This window comes from Adelges cooleyi, unplaced genomic scaffold (assembly GCF_023614345.1).
Source record: "Adelges cooleyi isolate 19-005CV unplaced genomic scaffold, UGA_ACOO_1.1 ACOO_flye_CR_arks_rails_tigmint_CR_PRNA_2, whole genome shotgun sequence".
Lineage (NCBI taxonomy): Eukaryota > Metazoa > Arthropoda > Insecta > Hemiptera > Adelgidae > Adelges > Adelges cooleyi.
The window spans coordinates 8,250,084-8,276,736 of NW_026095860.1; the positions used below are offsets into that span (position 1 = coordinate 8,250,084).

The 26,653-nt window shown below is 29.2% G+C and overlaps 2 protein-coding genes across 7 annotated transcripts in view; one reads left to right on the top strand and one right to left on the bottom strand.

The window, feature by feature from the left end:
- Positions 1-1,792: 1,792 nt before the first annotated feature.
- Positions 1,793-3,606, bottom strand: LOC126833466 (AN1-type zinc finger protein 2A-like). 3 transcript variants are annotated; one of them, XM_050564826.1, is made up of 6 exons: positions 3,389-3,606; positions 3,095-3,172; positions 2,759-2,801; positions 2,504-2,678; positions 2,215-2,442; positions 1,795-2,143 (listed from the first exon to the last, which is right to left on the bottom strand). In XM_050564826.1, the coding sequence occupies exons 4-6, from the start codon at positions 2,666-2,668 to the stop codon at positions 2,048-2,050; spliced, it is 489 nt and encodes a 162-aa protein (XP_050420783.1). In that variant the 5' UTR covers positions 2,669-2,678; positions 2,759-2,801; positions 3,095-3,172; positions 3,389-3,606; the 3' UTR covers positions 1,795-2,047. The 3 variants fall into 3 exon arrangements, with proteins under 3 accessions (XP_050420784.1, XP_050420783.1, XP_050420782.1); XM_050564825.1 differs by lacking the exon at positions 3,095-3,172 and having other exon boundaries at positions 1,796-2,143; XM_050564827.1 differs by lacking the exons at positions 2,759-2,801; positions 3,095-3,172 and having other exon boundaries at positions 1,793-2,143.
- A 207-nt stretch (positions 3,607-3,813) lies between these two features.
- The window catches only part of LOC126833465 (uncharacterized), a 43,058-nt gene continuing 20,218 nt past the window's right edge, over positions 3,814-26,653 (top strand). Inside the window, exons 1-3 of one of the 4 annotated variants that reach the window (XM_050564820.1) lie at positions 3,814-4,022; positions 15,472-15,533; positions 26,050-26,105. The gene's annotated coding sequence lies outside the window, so the exon portion shown is untranslated. Of the gene's footprint in view, positions 4,023-15,471; positions 15,534-25,526; positions 25,840-26,049; positions 26,106-26,653 lie in introns of those variants that run through there. The other 3 variants (XM_050564819.1, XM_050564822.1, XM_050564821.1) reach the window with 3 other exon arrangements.

Here is a 26,653-nt window from a genome sequence, read left to right on the forward strand (position 1 = left end):
CAAAAATATAAAATAACCCTCCGGGGGTCTTGATAACCAAATAGGACAGATGAACTAGAAAAACGTGAGGCGCATCTTTTTACTTAGATATTAAAACCTAAGCTTTAATGCTAATGCATTAATTTGTCTCTCGTAATGCAGTCTCTCTAACCGAACGGATCAGAAAGTGATAGTATGACTTTTTATCGGAAATAAAATTTAATGGATTTCCGTGCCACTTGCCTTAAATTTTATTGCAAACTTGAAAAGACTTAATTGCTATTCTCTCCAAAGTTTGTTCTAGGTAGGTTGCTTAAATTTTTTTGTTAACTACCTACTTGCTTAACATTTAAAGTAATGTGGTGCTCGATTTTACATGACATGTCATTAAGTATTATTTTATTTAGAAGAGAAAAGATGATTGTGCATGAATTATGAGTTAAGGTAGTTATTAATGAGAAGATAATATGTTATTATATATTCAGACGTGTGAAGTAGTAAAGATGCGCCCCTCGTTTTTCTAGTTCATCTGTCCTATTTGGTTATCAAGACCCCCGGAGGGTTATTTTATATTTTTGAAGACGCATAAAAACGTTATTTTTAGATTAATTTTTTAATCTACTTTAGTTATTTTGTTCTTTTTCGTTTTCTTATTACAATATTATATAATAAAATCCATCCTTGGAATCAGACTGGACTGATTTACTACGTTTTTGGGCATACATTAGAAAAGACTGCATGGTCAGAAGGATTATCATAAGAATTAGTAATCAATTTAAAATCTTATAATTTTAGATTACTGTATAAATTATCATAAGAGTTGAAATTAAGTTGTAATTACTATATAAATTATCATAAAAGTTGATTAAAAGTTGTAAGAAAATGCAAAAAAGTGTAATGATGGGAACGGGGTTGAACCTGGTACCGCTCATATTTGAGCACCGTTCACGCCCAAACGCACCACGCATAATTTTTGCTGGCGGGTGAGAAATAAGTCTTTTTGAATTGCAAGATTCCACCCGGAACGACGGACAAGAAATCGACCCCATTTTAACCACCTTAGAGGTGGAATTTTCAACCTCTAGTGGATAAATAATGCATTGTCATCGAATTGTGAGCTACCCTGAAAGTTTCAGTCGGATAGCTAATCGAGAAGTGCTCGAAATTTGAGTTGCAAGATTCCACCCGGAACGGACTAACAAGATTGTGAGTCATAAAAACGTTATAATAAAAATATACATATTTTTAATTTTTAGCAAAGTATATACATTAGAAGTGTGTTCTAGATTTTGTAATAAAACTTAAAAAACTAGGGGTTGCCAATTTTGTAATTTAAAAAAACCCAAAAACCTAACAAAACGTTAATAATAGTTTCTTCATATAAAACCTTAGAACAGAAGAAAAAAAAATTGATAACATATATTTTTTTAATATTTGTTACAATATGTATTCAGCACCAAAAATTGTTATTTAAAATACTTGATAATAGAAGTATTTTAAAACAACAAGAGTATTTAAATATTTTGTAATCGGATAATTTGTAACACTAACTACTGAGAGATGTGCATAGCAATAGTACTCCTGTTAACCAAAAAGTACCAATATTTAAATTTAATAAGCTATTTATAAAAGTATGCTCAGTGGTAATTATTTGAGTAAACATATTACTATTGTAACTGATAAAATAAATAAAAAGGTTTTCTATAAAACAATATTATGTTAGACATAATACATTTTTATGGAAAAAAATACAAAACAAATCTTATAAAATAATTAAACAGAAAAAAATTGTTTTTTCAAAGAACGGGCATTACATATTTTATTAAATAAATTTATTTTAATTATAAAATTTGTTGTTTTTAATTATTTTTATTATTTTAGATAAGTTTTCTTACAAAACAATTAGGCATTTAAATCAATTATACAAATATAACCTAATAAGACTGATTGGAATGTACGTTTAAATATTTAAAAATTCAATAACAAGATAAAATAAATGTATATTGAGCTTAACTCTAAATGTTATCACTATTGAGCATAGATCGTTTAATAACAGCATAGTTTATAATCATGAAACTGAACATCTTTGTTCTGGGTTAGTAACATTCCTTGGAGTTAACCGTTCAGATTCAGCAAGTGCTCTAGCTAACGCTTCATCTTCACTCTGAAAATCACCATACAATATGGTTAATTTTAACAATCAAGAGTATTATAATTAAATAATTTACTATTTACCATAGTTCCCTGTATAGAAGTTGCTGTAAATGGTTTTTTTACAATACCGTTAGAACCAAAACGATTTTTCGATTCTGCTCTTCTTTGAGTTGTTCTAGCATTCCCATTACAACTGTGATCCGAAGGGTGACGATGTTTAAAACAATAATTTTGGCGGCATTCGCTGCATACTACAGGCACTGCTTCCTTACCACGACATTTTGCAACAGTACAATGGTTGGTAAATACCTATAAGATAATTACATAAAATTAATATACGTCTCAAATTTCAATTTTCAGGTCTAAGTACCTTTTTACCCTCAGCCACTCGACAATCGTTGTCGATATGTTGGCCTACTGTGTAATCAGGTTCCTGTCCTCGAGGTGTTGGTACTGGCTTGCTGCATAAAGGACATACAGGCACTTGGACATTTTTCTTGTAAGCTGACTCACATTGGTGGCTACTATAGCTCATATGATCAGAACTAAACAATAATTTTGGAAATAAATGTAATAATTTGATAGTAAAAATATTTTCTTGGTGGGATATTCAAATATTAGTTACCAAAAAATATTTGTGCACGCATCACATTTTACAGGTAGGAAATCTGGGGAAAAATACAAACATTTAAGCATATAAATAATTTAATGGTTTTAACTCAATTTTTATTACTTATTATATTTAAAATATTATAAACCTAACTTAATTGATTTTCTAAAATACTTAATAAAATTATAACCGGTTATAACAGGTTTTTTTTACATAGTCATGATAGATAAAGTGATGCCAAAAAAGTATGAGTTGGCAAATTTGATTACACATCATAAAAGATAGTATATATAAGATACTAAAAATAGTTTTCAGAAAATATTATAGGTAGTAAAATATTTCAATCTTAACTTGTTTTTTAAATAAGTGATAATGTGTCAGTTATTGTTCTCCTGTTCATAGAATTTGAGCACCCATCTCAACCCCATCCTAAAATTCAATATGTTTAGACTAAAAAAATCAATAAAATATAGACAATGCACACATAACAATTATTAAAGTCTAAACGTTTGCATTAAGAATGAATGTGAACATGAATTGTCAGCTTACTAACATAATATTATTCTTTGTCAGAATACATACATGATACAACAAAGGAAAAACTAAATCGTTCAAAACACTACTAAGTACTCAAAACTGACTTACCTAAACGTTTGCAAGACTCCTTTGAGCAGTGTTGTCCCAAATTTGGAAATTCCATCGTTTTCTAGAATTATTTACGTTCTCTTTAACAACTTTGACGTGGTAGTCAACTTACTACTTCCGGGTCTGTAGAAGAAATAAAATAAAATTCGCTTTTTGCTTTATTCGTATTATCCTGTTATTTGTGTACGACCAGTTATCATAATAGTGCTGAATCACGATATCAGCAGCAGCTGATCCTTTATCGTTGTGTCTCGTAGCTCGCTAGTTTCCTCTAACTCTATTATGACGTCGTCGAACGTCACGGCCATGCGTCATCAGTGGCCGACGATCGTCGCTCGTCAGTTGGCACCACTGCGCCGGCTTGCTGGTCCGGATTTCGGTAACGACAATAATTAAGGCTCGATCTCTCGAAGCTCACAATGTTTTGCTTCCAGGCGGCAGGCCTTCCATACCAGTCGTTTCTCAACGTCTTTACCGGTTGCTGGTGTGCGTGTAGTTTCGCGACCGAACATCCAATCGCAAACGTGTTCGTTAAATCGAATTTTTATTTAATTTTTGCTGAACATAAGTTTTTCCCATCAAATTAAATTATTATCGAAATAATATTTGACTAGACGTCCAAACTCGAAAAAAAGTGAGTTCGTTTATCATTAGCCAAATGTGTAATACTTTAACAATATTAGATATAATATATAGGTACTATTAACACTTTCCTAATTTTCTGAGGAAATAAAAAACCATTGATACGATTTGGAGTAATATAAAATTGTATTATTGAAACAAAAAACTTTATTTTTACATTTAATGGAAATACCTACCTTAAATGTAATTTTTGGAATGTCTTGACCCAGGGGAGCAATTTAGTTTTGAAAAAGTAAGGTGGACATTGACAATAAACAATTTTAAGTTTCTTCACATTATACAATGTAAGGTATTGGGCATGTATTAAGCATGTTAAGTAACCCTAGCCCTTAAACTGTGCTTATAGTTTTGACTCTAGAAAACCAAAGCTTTTATTATTTTGTGTTCGACTTTCGAGGTAATTATTATGCATTCAATAACAGAATTAGTTGCCTTCAAGATTAATTATTATTTTACATTAATTATTATATAAATCAGAAAATGTTTTATTTAGTCCAATTAGTTAGAGATAGGTAGTACCTATGATATTTAATATTTTATTATTGTAATAGGTATGTATCTTAAAAAATTGTAGGCACCATATGACAATAATATAATAATTACATAAAATATATAGTTTTACATTAGATATTTTTATTCAGCAAGCTATAAATCCGGTATATTAAATAATAGAGAACATACAATTTATTGAACTATCAAGATCCCAATAGTTAAAAAATATGAGTTCTGGGAAAAGCTCTTTAGAACCACTTGCATTAAAATTTCCCTTTATTATAATTTGACTAATTTGAATAGTTATTTATATGCTATACTAAAAAGAAGGACTTTTATGTTGAGTGATAATAAATTGTTTTATTGTCTAATAGAACAATTTTCATTTTTAATGTACTTACGCTTCATTTGTAAATTGTATTTTATATGATGTACCTAGGCATTTTTTTTAGTCCGCTGGTTAATATCTTTTACTATTTTAAATATAGGCAGGTGCCAGGTGGTATACTTTGGTGTCAGTTTTAAGGTTACCACTAGGGTTTTTAACTGTTATAATAAAACAATTTTTTAATTGTACTCAAGTTTAAAATGCGGTTAGTTATTCAAAAATCACGATCAAAAAATATTTATTTAAAAAAACTCGATCAATAGAAAAAAACTACAATAGCATTTATACATTGCCTACGTAATACACATTGTTTTGTTTAAAAATTGGACATCCTATTTTTGACATCATCTATTGACTATTACATATGCAAAACTCAGGCCTACATTTTATCTAATAAAATGTTCTTTTTTAATGTATATTTTTAAATTAAAATACGAGTTAATCAACTAATCTAATGTTCAAGAACAATAAATAACTATGAATGATAAAATAGACTCTTGTTATTTGATATAAACAACTTGATGTTTTGAATGGAGGCGCTTTAGAAGGATCTGCTTATCAGTTATTTATTAGCAATGTCACAATGTTTATTACTTTAATTATGTACGCTTTCGTAAAAAACAATGATGGCTTTTTAAGCTTATAACTTATTAGCGTTACGTTTTTGAATATTTTTTACTAAATCGCTGTGGTGTTTATGTCGAGAACAAATAAACCAACGAGCATAAATTATTTGTGACTTATGATTTATGAATCAAAAGTTGACACTGTGCTTATTTTACAGTTATTTGTATATATGTTTTGTTATACGTTATCAACGAGAAGTAAGTTTAAAAGTTTATATTTTCGCGATAAGAATACGAAAAAAGAAATGTTTTTAATTGTTCAATTTTTCTCGAATTCAATGTAGAATTGTGAGTAGTGTTACGTCTAAAAGTTTTATTCATGAGGATTACGTTTAGTTCCAGCTGTTTAAGTCTGAAAATTGTTTGAATATTAATTATAATAATATGTAAATCGAATTCACGGGTATTGTGATACTCATTGTCATTCTTTCAATACAGGACTTTTAACCCTTTGCTCGTTAATCGGCTTCATTGATAGTACATAGTATATAATATGTACAGATGGCGGTCACGCGATGAAGGGTGTTTTAAGTTCCCACCGAGATTAATGTATGCAAACTGCGTTTAAAAAAAAATGTACCACAAAGCCATTTTGTCAATTTTACAATAAAATAGAACACGTTCTAAAATTGATGGACCACGATTGGAGGAAGTCCTTCCGTCCCGTTTACACCCAACTGACAATATCAACCCGTTATTTTACTTATATATGTGTATACTTGTGACAATGTCTACTTTGTATGTTATGAAAATACAAACACGGAACGCTATTGCTTCTAATAGTCTTGTGGCTATTTAAATGTAACGATACGGTCATGTTATCTCCGACCCTTTTAAAGTTAAACCTTTTAAATGGTTTATAGTCGGTCCCACATTCTAACGTAAGGGTAGCGTTTTGATATTTACTACAAATACCAATGTTTCTATCCGGACATCATATTTTTATTTGTTACCATTATAGTATTAATAATTGCACTCTGCTGCAATTTTTTTTGTGTGTACACTGTACTCTCTTTTAGGACAACATGAAAAATTAATCAATTTCATAGATGTTCTTTCCAGAGTGGTTATGCTGATGAAGTTTTTCAGGTTAATTTTATATTCCAAACGTAGAAGTTATGGTCCCGTGCAAACGGTGAAACTAACGGTTCGATGCAGAAACAAACGTTCCTTTTTTTATTTTATTTTAATGTTCAATCCGTATAAATCAATTATTCACGATCGTGTCATAGTTCGCTAGGAAATTGTCCAATTACCTTGGTCAAATTTATAACAGGTAATAATATTATTATATTTGTGTATCATTTGACTAAAAATTATAAAGCGGGCAAGACGATACGATGTACCGGATTTATAGAGATATCGTCGATTTTTCCGGTCCTTACAATAATCGGGAAAAACTGATATTGCTTTATAGTACATTTGTTTTCAATAATTGTGGTTCGAATATTACATATAATTGATAAACTTATGAAGAAAAAATGTAGTTAAATTGTAATCATTAAAAATGATGAGGTAGAGTAGTAAAGGTAAAATTGTTGTATACGTAATGAGCCAATGACAGAAAGGAGAGAAATACATTTAAGGTATTAATCGAGTTAAGGGGCTTAAGCAAATTTGTTTAAATATTAAAACATGTTGGATCGACAATAATAAGGAGTATAATTTAAATTCAAATACAATAATAATGCAAAAAAATAATACAATTACAATTAATGACAATAAAAAAATGTGCAGATATGTTAAAACGTTTATCGAAAGTGTTGATCGTTTGAGATGCTACGTTGCTTTGTCAAATGAAACGAGAAAGATTTTTTTTATTACAACTTCTTGGTAATAAGTAATAACTTATAAGTAGATTTTTGAAGTTGTGCCATTATATGAAGATGAATGGATTTTCGACACATATATTGCATTTTGACAACGTGGTTGTCGTTTTAGTATACTTATTAGCAATGTGTTATTTGCCATATTACGGATATCACACTAAAATGTCGGTCAGTTAGTGACCACATTATTTTTTGTTGTGGTATTTTTATATTAATGATACTGTTGTTAACTTCGATTTATAGAAATGTACACATTTTCATAGTTAAAAGTTACATATGATTGATTTTATAGACAAAATGGTAATTTAATGAGTTCGATATAATGAATACATTATTAAACTAGAGTGTATTTATATATTTACGTTGTATACTATTAAACATTTTTGTTATACTTTTGTAAATGACACAATTACAAATCAACCAAAAAACAATGTTTCATTTTTTGTCTAATTCTCATTTTACTGATGGGGTTAGTGCCTAGTATTAAAAAAAAATATGAGTTTACATTTTAAACATGCAACCATCAGCCGACAGCGTTAATATCGTTTTTACATGATATAATACCTAATATGGTAAAAACGGGCCCGTATTATTGGTATAATGTTATACACACATTATGTAATTAAACATTAACTTCAAGAATAAGGTGTGACGACTTAATAGTTTATTTTTTAAGTATAATTAATTATAATTGTTTTGAGTTAAAACAATAACACTACGTATAATGTTGTATAATATAAAAGCTAATAGGTATAAATATTGTCTGTTTTTATGTTAAATTTATATTCCAATCAATTTTACTTCAAAATAATTTCGTTAAATTTTTTTAACAATAATTTTTAGTCTAATATGCATAAATCCTAACCAATTGTTTTTATGCGTGTTTGGAGTATTGTTTGATATACATGCTTTTGTATCCGGAGAATTGTCATGGTTAGTGAATGTTATGTACTGTTTGATGGTATTATTGGCTAAAACCGTATAAAACAACGACCGGTGTATTGATTTATGCATATGTTTTTGTTCGAACGAACTGGATTGTTTCCGTGATGTCGACCGATAAGATAATAATTTAGTCGGTTTACATTTTGTTTGGACTGCACGCGTTTCATTAACACCGTTTTAGTTATTATTGGTCAGGAATTTATGTAAAAGGCTTCCTTGACCCGATTCATCCTTTATGCTATAACTCTTGAACGCATTAAAAACAAATTATTCGATGTCCAAGCGGCAAGTCTGTAATGTCTGACCCCATATGAGTCGTTAAAACAATTTTTTCTTCCTTCTATCGAATTTTTTTTAGGTCATCTCTAAATGTTAAAAACGTTAGCTCTTAACAAACTGTATTATTTTGTTCTCATCCGAAATCTGAGGTGCTTGCTCATGTATACTACAATAATAGTTTATGTGCTTGGTTCCCGTGCGGACAGACGATGGGTAGGCGGCAGACAAACAGGTTATCTCGCCGTGTAAATACATTAGGCGAAATGCGTTTTTTATTATTTTGACGTGAGAGAAATGCAGCGGAGGCGACCATGGACTTGCCGAAAACAATCCACAGTACGCACGCTCGTTGTTTTCAGTCGAGATATACTTATTTATTTAGGAACAGACCTTAAAATATCTAGACTAATTATTTAATAGGAAGTATTGTTTTACTTTTAGTTACACCGAAATATAGCCCAATTGACAGCTCCTATTATAGAATAGATTGTTTTACCTAAATACTTCAAGTTACTATACTGTTTTCTTGTATTTTAATTTTTATACTGAATTTATATATTTTCGGTAGTCGGTACATTCTACCATAGAACAAAAAAACCATTATGTGTTTAAAAATTATGACAGAATTTGATGTGAAATGTTTCCCGAATGTTTCGGAAGTGAAATCAGAAACGATAAAGTAAAGTACAATAAAACGTATAAAATAATTAAAAAAACGTTTTGTGGGAAATAATACAAAATTATAAATTATACCAATATGTAACGTGAAACATAATATTTTAGTCTAATCAAAAGAATAAACTAATAAAATATTAAACAAATTCCATATTTTATCTTGGTGTTTAGATAATAAGTTTCTTTTAGGCGCTTGATTTTTAATAATTAATTATTTATTTTTAACTAACAAAAATTAATAATTCAATAATATGTTTAGTGTATAGTATAATTTACATAATAGTAAAATTATTATTGAATAATGCCTAGTAATAATTAATATTTTACAATATAATTGTATGTATGTATGTATACAGTCACTGTCCCTATTTTAAATTCGATGGTTATCGGACTTCACCATGGAAACGGTAGCAAAGTGTAATGTCCAGATGTTATTTTAACGAAGGGGCTTAATGTACTTGATGTACCCTACATTTTGTCTAGACAGTATATAAAAACACGTATGCGAGGATTCTGAAGACGAGTCTAGTATTCGTACTTTTTTTATTGACACACGATAGTTGTTTTTGTTTTATATTTTACACATTTCCTACTAGCCAGTTAATCATTCGAAGTGAGAATAAGGCAGTTAAAATAATGAATTAACTAAATAATTTTGTTAGTATTTTTCGAAGGATAATCTGTAAATTTTGCTATTTGACTAGAAGATTTTTCCCTTTTATTTTTTTAAGGTTGAAATGTTTGTCAAAACAAAAAAGTAAAACAAATTATCATACGTTTGTTTTTAATGATTATGAAGTAATGCCTAAATTTGTTTTTTTTATTTGAGTTCTGATTAAAATAGAAGTTAATAAAACCGTGCTATAATTAATAAGGGTAATATAAAAGTACCACTGATTGCTTATTATTTAATTATAAACAGTGACTACACTGTATAGGCAGATAATTTAAACATGTTATTAATAAAAACTTCTGATCGACAAACTATATAGTACATTTTCCAAATAATTATCATACATACCATTATGCTTTAAGAAAAATATATGCGTAGATGGTTTATTACACTAAAATTCTACCCTACTAAAAACTAACAATACCTACCTAATTTGTTTTTACTTTACACTTTTTTTATGTCGTGGGTTTAAATTAATTATAATAAATAATACAAATTAAAAATGTAGACTACCTTATTGTATTATTTATTTAATAATTTACGGGCATAGCTCAGATATGCATAGTAGTGCAATAATACATAATACTAATAAAACATATTATATTATATCAGTACCTATAGTATTAGAATATCATTATAAAATACTATTTTTGACTTTATTATTAAATGGCTAAAATAGCCATCTTATAAATATTATATACTAATACAATATAAGACTCTGTATCTAAGTAAAATTTTTTTGAAAAACATTTTCTAAAAAATGCTTCGACTTGATCAATTACCTTCGGATTTTAAATCCATTCATTATTGGTTTTGTATTTTTTTTACATTTTACTTGAAAACGTGTTTATATATTTAATTATGTACAGCATTTATATGATTTTTAAATGGCTAAAATAGCGATTAGGATGTTTAAGGGAATGAATGAATACCCAATACTAATTTATATTAACGGGTATTCAATTCAATGTTACTAAATTACCCTATCTCAATTTTTGATATTGGTTAGTAGAAAATAAATGGAAACATTGTATAAATTACGAATGTAGGTATTAATTTACAATGACATTGCATGCCATAATATACTATTGCAAACAATGCATTGTATTTTAATGAGACTTTCATGTGACTACCCCTTAGCATTTAAGCTCCAAAATAATTGTATTATTTTAATATAATATAATTTATTTATTATGATGATTATGAGACGTATACTTCTTAATTATAATATGGCTTAAATGATAATATACACATATGTTATGTAGTTCTTAGGTATGTAAATACAGTATATTATTAGGGAACAAAAATACATTACTATGAAATGGGTTTGCAACGTTATGTTTTATAAAAATGTCTCACCAGTAGGTAGTTATTTCAAATGTTAATCATATTAGGTAGGTGGATACGCTGACTTTACACCCTTCAATTAAATTCGGTCAGTGTTGGCACTTGGGAAAGGTTACAGCGAGTGTCATCAATACTAAACACATAAGTATTAAATGCAGTGTGTACAGGGAGGTTGTATCTTATTTATGTATTACTAGTTATTACATAACATATTTGTGTTTTTTTTTATAAAAAAAACTGTTGACCCTATTATTATGCCATCATTGTATAAAAAACGTTCGTGTTTGCAAATAATCATTTTTGAGTTACTCAGCGATTAACTAATGTCAAATTTGAATAAATGCGTATTTTAATAGTTTATATGATACATTAAACAACAATTATTTTAGTGGATAAAATTTATTTATAAAAGAAATAATTATGTTATAGTTAAAAGAGTCAATAAATTCAGCAATAACAATAATATAGTAGTAATAATAGTATAAAATATACTTAATCTCTATTCAGCGTAAAAAAAAAAATACTTAAAATATTACAGACACATAATAAAGCAAGTTAAGTTCAATTTTTAGCTTTCAATTAATCAAATTATGCCTAACAATTCAATAAATAAATCGAATAAGTATGCCCTTTGTGAGAGTAAGAACTAGTTACAACAGCTAATGTTGCGATATGAGCTCTGAAAAATTCGGTTTAGTAGTCTCGTCCATAAAGTAAAAATTCAGCATTAATAAAGAAAATTGAGAAAATCGGCCATGACAAATAGATTTTGTAACAGAAAATGAGTAATAAACTATGTAAAAAATATATTTAGTTAGTCGGGGGGGGGGGGGGGGTCGGAGGACCGTAATATAAGGTTTCTCTGGAAGTCAGTTAAAAAAATATTATGCAGTTTTTTTTATTGTGCATTAAGTGTACATAATTAAACACCGTGAGAAGCGACGTTAGTATTTTTTTAAAAATAACAATAATGCTGGTTACATCTATAGCCGATCAAGCACATCGATCAATATGCTAATTGACCCCACTTCGTCTTATTATATATTTTTGGTTAACAGCCATTTGGTCGCTTTACCAGTTTTTGTACCATGAATATTTTCACGCTCGTGTTAAAATTCCTTATCAACGGAAACACACTATAATATTATAGGTAAAGGCTAAAGCTATACACTATATACACACTTTACACTTGACTATCGTCTCCTTGTCTTGGTTTGCAGCTGCCATGTTTGTTTTTATCGCTTGTGGATCACGATGGTCGATGATTGTTTTGGAATAACAGGTCAAGAGTTCTTTTACACATGATTGCATTCGCCTCCAGTCGGTTTCTCACGACGATTACTCCGGCTTCCGCCTACTTGTTCTTCTGGTCGTCTCCGGTTTTACTATTTTTGCACAAACGTAATTCCAAAATTGCAAGTGCATTGCCGGTAAATGCGCTGTCGTTAAAATTAATCTACTGATTATCTTTGGGCTGACAAACGAGCCGTACAATTATTATGGTTTTAATAATCAAGTTAACTTGATTACAATGGACAAGACTTAATCCGATATTTCATAAATTATGTCAAAGCAACACACTACGAAAACCAATAAAACAATACAAATTCAAGCTCAAAAATTATCTCATACAGTGGCGCCATTTTGCCTAAACTTAGTAGAGCAGTCATTAAGAGACGCTTTACGAACACATTTTTAAGTTATTATTAGTGTAATCTTTCTATTTGTGTCAAAAGCTTGTTTATATGTTACTATTGTAAAGTGATGATTACAAAATATCTACTATTCTATGTTTTTACGGATAACTGCAATTGCGTGGTGGCCTTTTTAAAAATAATTATCCTATTTTTTTTGGCGAAACTGCTTTTAACATAATATCAAGTATCAGTCGAGAGTTACCAAATAGTTTCGAGCATCCGTTACTTATATGATATATCGACGCCTACAATTATTTAATTATTTATACTTTTTAATTTATTTTTTAATGTAATTATTATCGATTTTACCCCTAGGTTGATAATTAATTGAGTGATTTACCAATGTAATTCAGGAAAAATTGTATAAAACATTGGTGACCTAAATTTTTCTCAATCTTTGATGGTACTATTCTAAGCAACAACTAAGTTTTTGTGGTTCACGTACAACGTGAGTGACGGACTTGGTAATCTTTTGTAACGAGGTTAATGTAAATCCTCGGCAAAAATACTATTTTTTATATTTTATATTTTTTTCATACATAATTTTGAATTTACTTAATTAGGCAGTTTCAAAAAGTCATAAAATGTTTGGCAAAGTGTACTAAACTTGTAATTTTAATTTTGACAATATATTTGACAATACTGATTATATTCTAAATATAATAAAATATTATCCAGGGGGCATAGAAATCATTCGAACTTTTGTCATTTAATGAATGCGTTTCACTTACGATTTAAATCTGTTATTACTATAGTAGGTATCTAATTTCATTTAATGGCCCTTGCGACTGTGATTTATTAAGGACCATTGTATAGGCGACTTTTCACTAAAACTTAACATTTATGCTTAAGTTTGTAAACATACCTATTAACACGGGAAAGATAGGTCTATTTTTATATAAATTTGTTTTCTTCTATAATTTTTCAATTATAATATAACCCATAGAGGCTCTGTTATTGAACAAAATAGACCCTTGGCATTTCCATCATCCTGTGTTTCCATGAAGTCCGATTTCCATTCTGAAAAAATATTTGCATTCTTTATCATCTCTTCTGTAATTGTTGATTGACTATGTTTTCTTATCATTATTTTTTCATTTTAAAATAGTTTCTGTAAGAAATGTGTTTAAAACTTTTCTAAAATATTGTAAAATAATAACAGCTTAACGCCGATACTACAAACCTCAGAAGAGATGATAAGGGATTCAAAAATATTTTTATAATGGAAATCAAACTTCATGGGAATACAAGATGTTGGAAGTACCAAGTGTCTATTTACGCTCAATTTTATCACAGTCGCAAACTCTATTAACGAAAAATAGAAAAAAATTTGTTTTTTAAATATCTTATCGTTTTACTATTCAACATAAAATTACAAATGGCAAAATATTTCTAATGTAAAACGAAAAAAGCTTTTCTTTAATTTTTATTTTTGAAATTCGCTTGACTTAAAAAAAAATGTCGCGCGATCCCCACAAAATTGTCATTAATCATTTGATGACAAAGAACCACGAGGAAGCAATTAAAGGGGTGGTAAAGGGGAAACGGTTTTGGCGTGAGCGGAGGAGGCATACGTAAACAGTGACCTTGCCGCGCCCTAGAGCTTTATTGATTTTGTCGTTAAGAGTCCAATGAAAGCTGCGCCGCCATCAACGTTTCACTGTTGATATATTTAATAAATAGGAACTTTTCGTGATAATGGTACCATATCTTATGTAAAGTGTATATAAGTGATGTCAGCCACCATGTAGTCAATCTTTTGTGGTTATTAAATTGCACGTATTTATTTATTTTTTAACTTTAAAAAAAAATTGTTTGGTTTAATGACCTTACACAACATTATACAAACGGAATTATTAAAACTTCTATATCTAATATCCTTATTTAGCTTCTTTGATCTGTTTGAGTCTTTAATGTCTGTTTTGTTTTGTTTAAAAACATTTTCTTTTACGACAGTATCATTACTATTTATATATTAGTCATTATTTTACATTGATAGCGACCAAAAAGTGTTATACAAAAAAATGTGTTTTTACTTTTATGCACTTATAATTAATTCTTTGAAATCTTGACTAGAGAGTGGTCCAATAACCTTTAAACACTAATATTTTAGGAAAACCTAGTATAGTAAAATTATTACTAATTGGCAGACAAGACAATCTGTTTAAGTGGGAGGTTTGTTTGTGGATTGATTTTTAAACACTTTACAATAAACGGCTTGTGACTAGTGTTAAATAATTAGCTGAATTAACTTAAGCTTTTTGCGTGTATGTTTAGTACCCAATCGTTAACATGTTGACTGAAGATGAATGGTGTACCACGAATTGTTTATTATGAATGAATAAATATTATGAAAAAAAAATATTATGTATTGTTAGTTTATTTTCATGATAAATATATATTTAGGATAACTTAGTAAAGTTTATTTAATATATTAAAATATAAAAGTAAGACGTTTTTTATTTTCATATTTAACATTTTAATTTACAGTTTTTGAAGATCATTTTGAAACACAAACGAAAATCTACCGCTGCGAATGTGACATTAAATCTGTAAGTAAAAATGTTATAATTTTTTTTTAAGGTAAAATCTAATAACTAATTACTACTGTCGCCGTACAAAGTTCGTAATTTAAATTTGTGCTCTTGCTGATTTAATGAAAATAAGTAAGTACGTGTCTGCGTTCATCTAATTTCCGCCTCGAGGTGATAATGTTACATCCTAAGGAGAATACGCCTTTGACTTTCTTTTTAATAATAAAACAGTTGTCTTAGAACTACAATTGATGCAAAATATAAATTCTAACTTTAAAACTTGTTTTTTTACCTAAGTATAGGTATTTAAGGTCGTCATAAAAAAAAGTTTACTTTAGTTTTTAAGTTGATTAGTGTTAACGAGCGTTAGATGCGTCTGATTCTATTGATGCCTAATTTCATTATAATTATCAGTGTGCTAACAATACTTTCCTAGTTCCAATTAAAATGTTTTGTTTAAAGGGCGAAATTCGTTGTACCTATGTTTATTAGCTCTGTGACTTGGGTCTAAAAGGGCTTATCTCACTTTTTGTAACATTGGCAAATGGACTTTCAAGTTTTCATTTTTCATTGTGCTCTATGTTAACTCTTACCAAACTCTTCATAAATTATTTAATTGTCCTCAAAAATGTCATTTTTTTAGACCCAAGCCACAAATTTTTTTACAATGAACAATATAGTATTTTTATTGTATTGCTTCAAATAGATAATTAAATACATGATACCCTACCATTATATTAAAAGTATATTATTATCAATGCATGATGAAAGAAAGGACTTTTTAGTTTTCTATTCAGCCGTATGGTTCTAATGGATTTATAACTAATTTAAATAAATAAATAAATAAATAACGATGTTACCAGTATTATACTTGTATTCAACTTGCATGCATCTACTGGATGACCAAGATTAACGTATCACATGTGTTTTACTTAGGTATTTTGTTATAATGTAATATTTATTATACTATATGGCTGTATAATAAAGAATAAAGAAACGTCATGAATGACTTACATTACGTAATGGCGGTATGGCTATGTGAGTGTGTAGGAGTGTTCGTTGAAAAACGATAATGTGCGATGAGCGCTCTTATTTCTACACGAGTACAAATTGTAAAGAAATGGACACAAAAAAAAAAATATATATATATATATATTTTAAATAATATATTTTATTCGTATATTATGAATGTGCTTACGGATTAAATGTTTAAAAATTTGAGATAATTTTGTCTATTAAATATCAAATAATCTGGTTGACAATTTTACAATCTACTTTGTGGTATGAAAAGTCTTGTGCTTTTAAAAAATAATTTTATTAAAAAAAGTTAGGCGTTCAATATATTTGGAAATAATATGCACTTTAGTTCGATTTTTTTGATTTGGCTTATTTTTGTATTAGTATCTTGTGATGTTGTAAATGATAAATCGGTATTGGTAAGAAGTTTGACCGTATGTACATTGTACGGTATACCTTTGAAAGGTATAATCGAGGAAAAGAGTAAAAACCGTGTTAAAATGGATTAATTTTGTTCCACGAAAAACGATGATTTAACGATGATCCTAACGATTAATAATTTATTACAAATAAAAAAGGTGAGAGTTCTTTACATTTTTTTATACAAATAGAATTACATGGAATTTATTGTACATCACACATATTTTTATCGGATCTCATGTTACTGAACTATTTATAAGTATTCCAGTAATAATATATATATTCAATAATCAGGTATATCGATTTGTACGTTTCTGCGTTGTTTACTCTAAAATACTACCATTTTCTGGATGTTATTCATTATACTACATGATTTGCATAATATTGTGTTTTACATTCCGAATTGTTAATTATTTTTTTTCAAATTTTAATTCTAAGCACGTTGTTCCAGTACATTACAATAATGACGATGTACTGTATTAACGACTGTGCTCTAAGCTATACCTACCTGTCGTGTGACAGTCCGGATATCCGTAGTGCACTAGGAATCATTGCCCGCGATAACGTCCATCGGTCCATATCATATCCTAGAACACTGCTATATTCATTCCGGTCCGTCCTATGTACATCGTGCCGCGCTACAGCTTATTTAGCAGCATTTCCCTTTCGGTATCACCCATAGTGTATTGTTATGGTAGAGTCGTTATCATTATTTTTTTTCAATTTTTTAAAATAAAAATATAATCTAGTTTTCCATTCGTATTCATTCGGTTGAAATTACATTTATACTGGGTCACTCATTACTCTTTATTATGAAGTTGAGTTGTTTTTGTTGCTGTTATTGTAATATTATGATGCGCAGCGTAACAATAATAATTATTTTTCAACCGCGAAAACACAAATCATAGTTTTAACTGCTCGTGGCCAGTATTAGTCGGTCTTACGTGTATAGTTTACACACAGAAATCATATACCTACCATACATAATATACTACACAGGTAGGAATACTGCGCAGTATAACGCCACACCGGAATTATAGGTCCTCTAGTGCGCGCCAACGGTTTTTCTTTCGCGCCGACGAACTCGACCAAAACTAATTACCTGCACTCTACACCGTCAGCCCGTGTTGCTGCATTTTATCCTTAGCACTACAATCGTCGCCCATGTCGAAACACTATGCGTATTGTCTGGTAACGCTATTTTATTTTGACCGCCCGAGTTGGTCACAAAATATTGTAACACACGATAATACGTCCGTGACACGATTCGCGTATATTTCTACTACGAAAAATTCTTATGTCGTACCCACCAGAATAGTAGAGGATAATAACAATGGGAAGATGTAAAACCGATGATCGTGAAAATAAATTATTTTAACTAAAAAATGCAGCTAATATAAATTGTGTATTCTTATTTTCATTGGATCCAACGCATCTTATATACCTACAAAGACATGAAGACAGTTCGGCGTAGGATGCTGAAGTTGGTACAATGTTGTAAAATTCCAAAATCTTATATATATGTATTTGTCTCATTGATAGTAATCGTAAACAGTTATAAGAAAATATAATTTATTGTTACAAAACGAATTGGACTTTCTCGGTGTTGTTACTAATATGTTTAGCTCCAACGAGTGGAAATATAACTACCATCACCCTATTCGGAGTCTAGCGGGTTAATGTCTTCAAGATGAAAAGGATAGGCTATTTTTATTTCGGTGGCTATTACATTAACATATACAGGATTACTGTGACCGTTGCTTAAGCACGTTTTCAAAAGAGGAACGGTATTCCTCCGGCTAGTTCTACAATGGTGAATGCGAGTTTGAGTTTAATATATATATTTATCATCGATCATAGAAATTACCATAATTCACATATAAAAATAGTTTATAATCCATTTAATTTGTATTTTTATTACTACAAAGAATTATAATTCATAATACATTTAAATAGGTATGTTAGTGTCTGTCACACGAAAAAGTAATAATAATTTCATTGTACGAATCTCTCGATTTTATACCTCAGCATATTTTATTATAGCAAAAAAAAAAGGTTTATGCTCTTAAGAGTAACTAATATTATTGCCAATTTATATATATTTCAGAAATTATTTCTCTATTATAATATTATATTTTTAAGAAAAATGTATGGCTTATGTTTATTTTTCAACTTAATGGTATATTGAATTAAATGGATTTGCCATTTGTGTATATTGTCGAAAAATGGTTTAACAACATACATTGTAAAGCTACTTTATTTTATCGAGTTTCTCTGGAAAAATAAAATTTATGATGATATCAGTATCTTAGAAAGTCTTTCATATTTTATTATGTTATTGAGTTCTCTAAGGATTTATTATTCTTTTAAAATTGCTCATTATATCATATCGTAAGAATCTTGCTGTGATCATTTCTATTTGATGACTTTAAAATATGACTCAACGTCTAAATTAAAAACTAGTTGATAAGAATAAAATATGAATCTTAGTTTTACATTGTCTACTCTTACGGAAATGCTTAAAAATTATAACTGTACACTGTGTCACGTGTGTATGTCTTGTATATCTATTGTATGTCTTATCTATTAACGTAATACGAATGTGCAATACTTTTGAGTGAAGACATTTTTAAATATAGGCCAAAGTTTATAAAACAAATGTACTATGTAGTTTAACTTTGTGTTAGGCATAATCAGCTTTAAGAAATTGGTTAGTTGAATTTTCTCTTTTTTTTGTTTTTGGGAGAAAATAGCCTCAAGAGCTTAAGAACAATGCATTATTGTGATTGATTAAAATAAAAATTGATATTTTATATACTACATAGTACAATAGATTAGTGTAATCTAATTGTATTGAAAGTTCTGTGAATTATAAGATAGTTAACTATTCATAATTACACCGTGTAGGGATTGTAGGTAATTTTCATATAACGGTTGTAAAGTTTTTTGATAGCTTTATTGTTACACAATGCATAAACTAATAGTATTACTCTATTAATAACACATAAATTACAAAAAAATTAACGCATTATATATTAGCTAAAAAGATAACCAATAGAATAACTTAGTTAGAAAAACTTTTTAAAGTTTTCCGTCTCAATCTGATTTAAATTATGTGATTGTAGGCTAAACATTATGATTTCGTTTTTCTCTTAATTGCATAATAGAAATGAAATTTCACTTTCAGTTGAAGTGCACTAAATGGAGATTCGGTCTGTAAAGTACTGTTAATTAGGATAACAAGACAGCAGAGGAAATTAATTACGTACAAACTACAATCGTTATCTAAATGCGACACGATAATAATATTACATAGACATTATTTAAAATAGTCGAGTTTCCTATTTTAATATTATTATTAGTTAATTATTGTACTAATACTTAGAAATTAATTTTATTGAGGTTGCCGTCTTAGATTAAAATCGTTTAAAAATTAAGTAGTGTTTTGTCCCATAACATACACTTATTCTTTCTACATTAATAGTTTAGCGCTGACCTAAGATACGCGGGCCAGTTAAGCTTTTAAAACCAGCCCGAAGAGCCGACTGATGTTTTGATAATATCAGAATATTCTGATATCGATACCTTAGAGCACACAAGTGCTAGGTCCATTTTTTTTCAATGTCGTGATTTTGGGTTCATTCAATTATTATTGTGATTTTTATCACGAATTCAGAGATACCAAAATCACGATTTTGAAAAAAAATAGACATGTGTGCTCTAAAGTATCCATATATAAAATATGTATATTGATAATTTAGGAGGAGGAGTGGCCGAGTGGGTAAGGCGGCAGTGTGTTAGCGCTCACTGTCGCCGGTTCGACTCTCGGTCACAGGCGCTCCGTTTGCTGGGCGAGCAATCGTCCGGTAAAAAGGAACCGCCATCCCCCTCTCCGGCGACGGATTGACGACCCGTCCCGGAAGCGAATTCGTCAAGAAACCATCTCATGATGGCAGCGTTTGGGCCTTGATGGCCCGTTAAGCTACATGATGATGATGATATTGATAATTTATAATATTTCAATAATAAATGCTAATAAAAAAAAAAATAATAATAAACGATGTTTATATGCCTTAATAATATTGTATAGCTTGTTTTATAGTATATATATTTTTTTGCCAATTATCACTTCATCATCGTTAAAAATATTGTAAATGTTGTTACACGTATTGTTCTAGAAAAAGACCATTTACATACGTTGCAAATTATAATTTTAAAAATGCTTTCAAAGCAAAATAAATCTATCCAAGCCAACCATTACAGTCACGGATTTTCGGTGTATACTCGCATTTGTGTCTAACGTTGGAAAGGTCAAGAAAATATTTGGTCGGGGAAAATTACTTTCTTGAGAGAATGGTACTGCACTGTTTTACTGTGACTCAGCCTGTGTAAGGTCAAAGACCTAAACGTGTGTCGGCTTATATTTTGCACAGTTGGCGTCTCCTATAGGTTTACTTGCGGGTTTTGTGTGTTTAGTGCTTACCAGCTTACCTATGTGTATAGGTAACACATATAAATATTAACTTAGTGCATTTATTATTTACTTATATATACATATAAGTATAAATATATATATATATATATTAGGAAAATACTTACTACGTAGCGTTAGGTAAATATATACTTTGTATTGACTTTCCTAAGTTTTTATTAGTGTTTACAAGCATTTCGTGCATGATTTCCAAAAAAATAAAAACGTTTTCCCGTACCCCTATGTATTGATTTGTTTTATTGTCAGAAGCTAGACTTAGGCGTCAGTTTGTCGCGAACTCAACTCGCGTGAGAAATCCGTTTTGTTGTTATGCCGTTTATCCTTGGTCGCCTTTACTTGATGACTATGTTAATTGTATTAATACATTAAACCCACACAGTTTTAGAATAATTATGAACACTGTTATTATTTTAAAAACATATATTTAATATATTACCTATTATAAATAATATATTATTAATAATTAATGTGACGATAAATTAAACGATTTCAAATGATTAATTTTTGGGAACTAAGTCAGATCAATTATAATGCAACCGAATGAAAATTACTTCTATTTACTGAAAGTTATTTTTTGAATTAATTCTTGTATGACGTTAATTGTTTATGTATATTAGTATAATTACTAAGTGATTTGTTTTACGCAATATTCTAGTTTTTTAGATTACAATAACATTGTACATTTAAATGTATAGATACGTACATACGAAAACGAAAAAGAACAAAAAAACTAAAGTAGATTAAAAAATTAATCTAAAAATAACGTTTTTATGCGCCTTCAAAAGTATAAAATAACCCTCCGGGGGTCTTGATAACCAAATAGGACAGATGAACTAGAAAAACGTGGGGCGCATCTTTACTACTTCACACGTCTGAGTATATAATAACATTCTCTTCTCATTAATAACTCATAACTCATGCACAATCATCTTTTCTCTTCTAAATAAAATAATACTTAATGACATGTCATGTAAAATTGAGCACCACATTACTTTAAATGTTAAGCAAGTAGGTAGTTAACAAAAAAAATGAAGCAACCTACATAAAACAAACTTTGGAGAGAACAGCAATTAAGTCTTTTCAATTTGCAATAAAATTTAAGGCAAGTGGCACGGAAATCCATTAAATTTCATTCCCAAAAAAAAGTCATACTATCACTTTCTGATCCGTTCGGTTAGAGAGACAGCATTATGAGAGACAACTTAATGCATTAACATGAAAGCTTAGGTTTTAATATCTAAGTAGAAAGATGCGCCCCACGTTTTTCTAGTTCATCTGTCCTATTTGGTTATCAAGACCCCCGGAGGGTTATTTTATACTTTTGAAGGCGCATAAAAACGTTATTTTTAGATTAATTTTTTAATCTACTTTTATCACCCTCATTTATAATTAAAAACAGGAGCTGAGAAGATATTATTTTGTATTATTTTCATCATTAACTTTACTATGTTATTGATTTGTGTGTTATTATAAAATTATAGAAGATCATCCAAAATTATTATTGATGTTTAAATTTTTAACCTATATAATTATAAAAGAAAAAATATAAAACAATTTTAACCTTTAAGATAAAAGGAAATATATATCTAATTCAAATTGATTACTCTGTATTGTATTGTTGTTGTGTTTCGGCGGTAGAACTTGACGTCCCAGCAGGAAGGAAAATAAACTCACGTGTGGTCCACACAGACGCATACGTAACTCTTTCAAAAGAAAACTGTTTTTATCTACCTCTACCAGTACCCACATTACAACAGCAGCAATACTTCTCATTATAAAGACACAACAAAATCCGTCTGGGAATTCAAAACTGAATTAAAATACTATGTCGTCACCTTGTCTTCTCCCCACCACCCCTAAAATGCCATAGCAACCCTCCCCGCTTGAATAGAAATACATTTCTTCTTTCTTCCAACACAAGAAGGAAGAATCATCTAAAGCGATAACAATGCGCTTGTATTGAGTTCGAAGAACACTGAACATTTAACGTTTAATCGTTCGATTCACTATGTGGCTACGGTCACCATCTGGTGAGTGTAATTATAGTATAATAATAATAACAATACTAATAAATAATAATAAAGTGTACTCAAACGTCATAGAGTTCGTAAAAATAAAAAATGATGTTGGTTTCCCATTGTGCGAATTTGATTCAAGTTCAGAAGTTAATAGTAAAAAATTAATCTAAAAAAATAACGTTTTTATGCGCCTTAAAAAGTATAAAATAACCCTCCGGGGGTCTTGATAACCAAATAGGACAGATGAACTAGAAAAACGTGGGGCGCATCTTTCTACTTAGATATTAAAACCTAAGTTTTCATGCTAGTGCTTAAGTTGTCTCTCATAATGCTGTCTCTCTAACCGAACGGATCAGAAAGTGATAGTATGACTTTTTATCGGAAATTAAATTTAATGGATTTCCGTGCCACTTGCCTTAAATTTCATTACAAATTGAAATTGTGCTTTATCAGTTTGATCTAAGTACCGTTTTTCAATTATAAATATTTCACACGCGATGCGGGCTTGTTTCCGGCTGTCAGTCAAATTACCCTTTAATTTGCGCGATCAAGAGAAAAATTAAGACTATGGAAATTATATACTAACTATATCATATTGAGTATAATAGTCGCGGCAATGGCATGGTGACTATCGCTCTGTAGATTGACTCTGCAATGAGTCCGAAATGTCAGCAACAAATCAGACATGGATACATCCGAATATTATCAAATCAAATATATTTAATCCATGGAAGCATTAACACATTTAAATTTATATACTTATTTAAGAATACATGTATTTTTGTGTAACTTAAAATTGGTTAGGTTATGTTTCCATGTCGAGTAACAGGATTATAAATATTGGTCACGCCGTTTGTTAGACGTAACTCATCATTGTATACTATAATTGTTTTCACCTGTTTTGTACATCGGCAAACATTAATTCAAGTTTTGTCAAGACAAATGTGCGCAAGTAAGCAACAAAAATAACGGCATGCACGGACATAATACTAAATAAATTCATTATTATAAAAAAACATATTTTATACACACTATAGAGTATAAAATGTAAATAAAATGTAAATCGAGATGTTTTGTTCCAAACGTAGATGGTCGATAGTTTGTAAAGCGAAAACAGATTTTATTATCCACCACACTAACTGGGTAAATAGACTATTGTCACTATGCGCAACCGTTGTTTTTATTTCGGCAACAATATAAAAACAAATAGAATTTAGAAATTCCATGCATTAACAAGAGCTTCAATTGTTATTAAAAAGATTTATGTAAATAATATTAATGTCGGTAACTTTCGAATGTAGATTATTTTTTTTTTTTTAATACTATTTATGACTTCTTTATGCTAAACATGTATATTATATACAATAAGTGAATAACTTCGGAACATACAATAATATAGATTAATTTTTTTATTATAATATCCATTAAAACACATTTTTAAAATGAAAATTCATTAAATATCTCTTTGGACTAAAATTATTTTTTGCTAAATAGAAAAAAACAGCTTAATTTGTAATTTAAGGTTTAAGTATAGCATCCCCTTAATATAAACGAGAACAAATCGCAAAAATGTCCTCCGTGTGTGAAATGCCTAATAGTGTTAAAAATACTGTATTAAAATACTGTATGTAAAATAATACATATATTAAGACCTAAATGTTAATTGTTCTTACACTCGTTGTAAAATCATACTGTATTATAATTGAACTGCTAGATCACAATGGTCTATGTAGATGAAGGTTAAATAAATACCAAAGAAAAAATAGCCCCCCAAGTAAATCCGGGTTTTAAATAGGAGTTAGTAGTATATTATATTACTGGAGTTCACAGAAGATTTTGTGTGACATTGATTTTCGACTAATTGTCTTATAATGTTTTGTACAGTATTACTGTAGCACGTTAATTAAGAACTACGAACAGTTAGTTTTTTGACCCGATATTAGCTGTTATATTTTTGAACCATAACCCCGTAGGTACAGTTGAATGTGAATATTGAATATCAATTGGTATTATGATATTAGTGTTCCCAGTGGGTATGAAGTACAGTATGCGAAAAACACTACACCTACTAGCTTTCGATACCATTTTTCAGCAATCATCATGATACTATTATACAACCAATAATCATAGACAATGAGTGTGTCTTATTTAAAAAAAAACTCAAAATTTCTTTTGTTTTTCGTTCCTTTCATTATGGTACTTCAGTACAAACGTAATATTTATTATAATGCTGCGGTCTTGCTGATTTATCTATGGGCGTTATTAAAAACCTGGTTTCACGGTAATTATTATTGTTTTCAAAGCTACAGGACAATGTAAACTATAATAAATAATATCTTACGGCTCCAGGTTTCTTCGCGTACTTTAGTGTATCCAAGTAAGTAATTGTAAAAAATGTACGCAATTCAATGTTTACAAACCATAATATATTAATACCTATATGTATTACATTATAATATAATATCATTATGTATTTTGTAGTGGCCTGGATAAAATTGAGTTAAAATCAAGTTTAAGTGTTCTAACTAATCATTAATTTTAATTGTAAATTACAAGAACAATTTTATCGTTTCTTTTAATTGTGCAGTGTTACAGTTGCTGTCGTTTTAAGCTTGAGTAAAACTGTCAGATCGACACATCAAGGTAATTGTTTTCTTCAATTTAATAACTTTAATTTTGTTTAGTAATATAGTTTTTAACAAAGTGACGATTGACGTGTGTCACTAAACAATAGTAATTTTAGATAAATGAAAACAAATGATCTAGTTATTTATGAAATCTTCAAACATTATACATACATAGATATATTATTAATGTTAATTAATTTAATGGATATCATTTTAATTAGCTTTATCAGCTTTTCTTAAAAGTAAAAACACGTATTTCTAATTTTAAAAGTAAAGTTAGACTCTTAGACGTAAGATAATTGCCTAATTTTAACGCCGTCATATAACTGTTATTAATAATATATTCGAATGAATTAAGTTTTTTAAACGAGCGTCGATCATATCGAAAAATTCACTAATGCCAATTCATCAATGAACAGTACTTTATATTATAACTATTTTTTTTTTTTTTTTAAAGTTAGACTTAAGTTTATTGGGTTAAAGTGTCGGAGGATTATTGTGACGTTGCTTGACAATGACATGTTTTTTTAAATTTTAAGTTTACAGACGTGCTCACTAGATTTT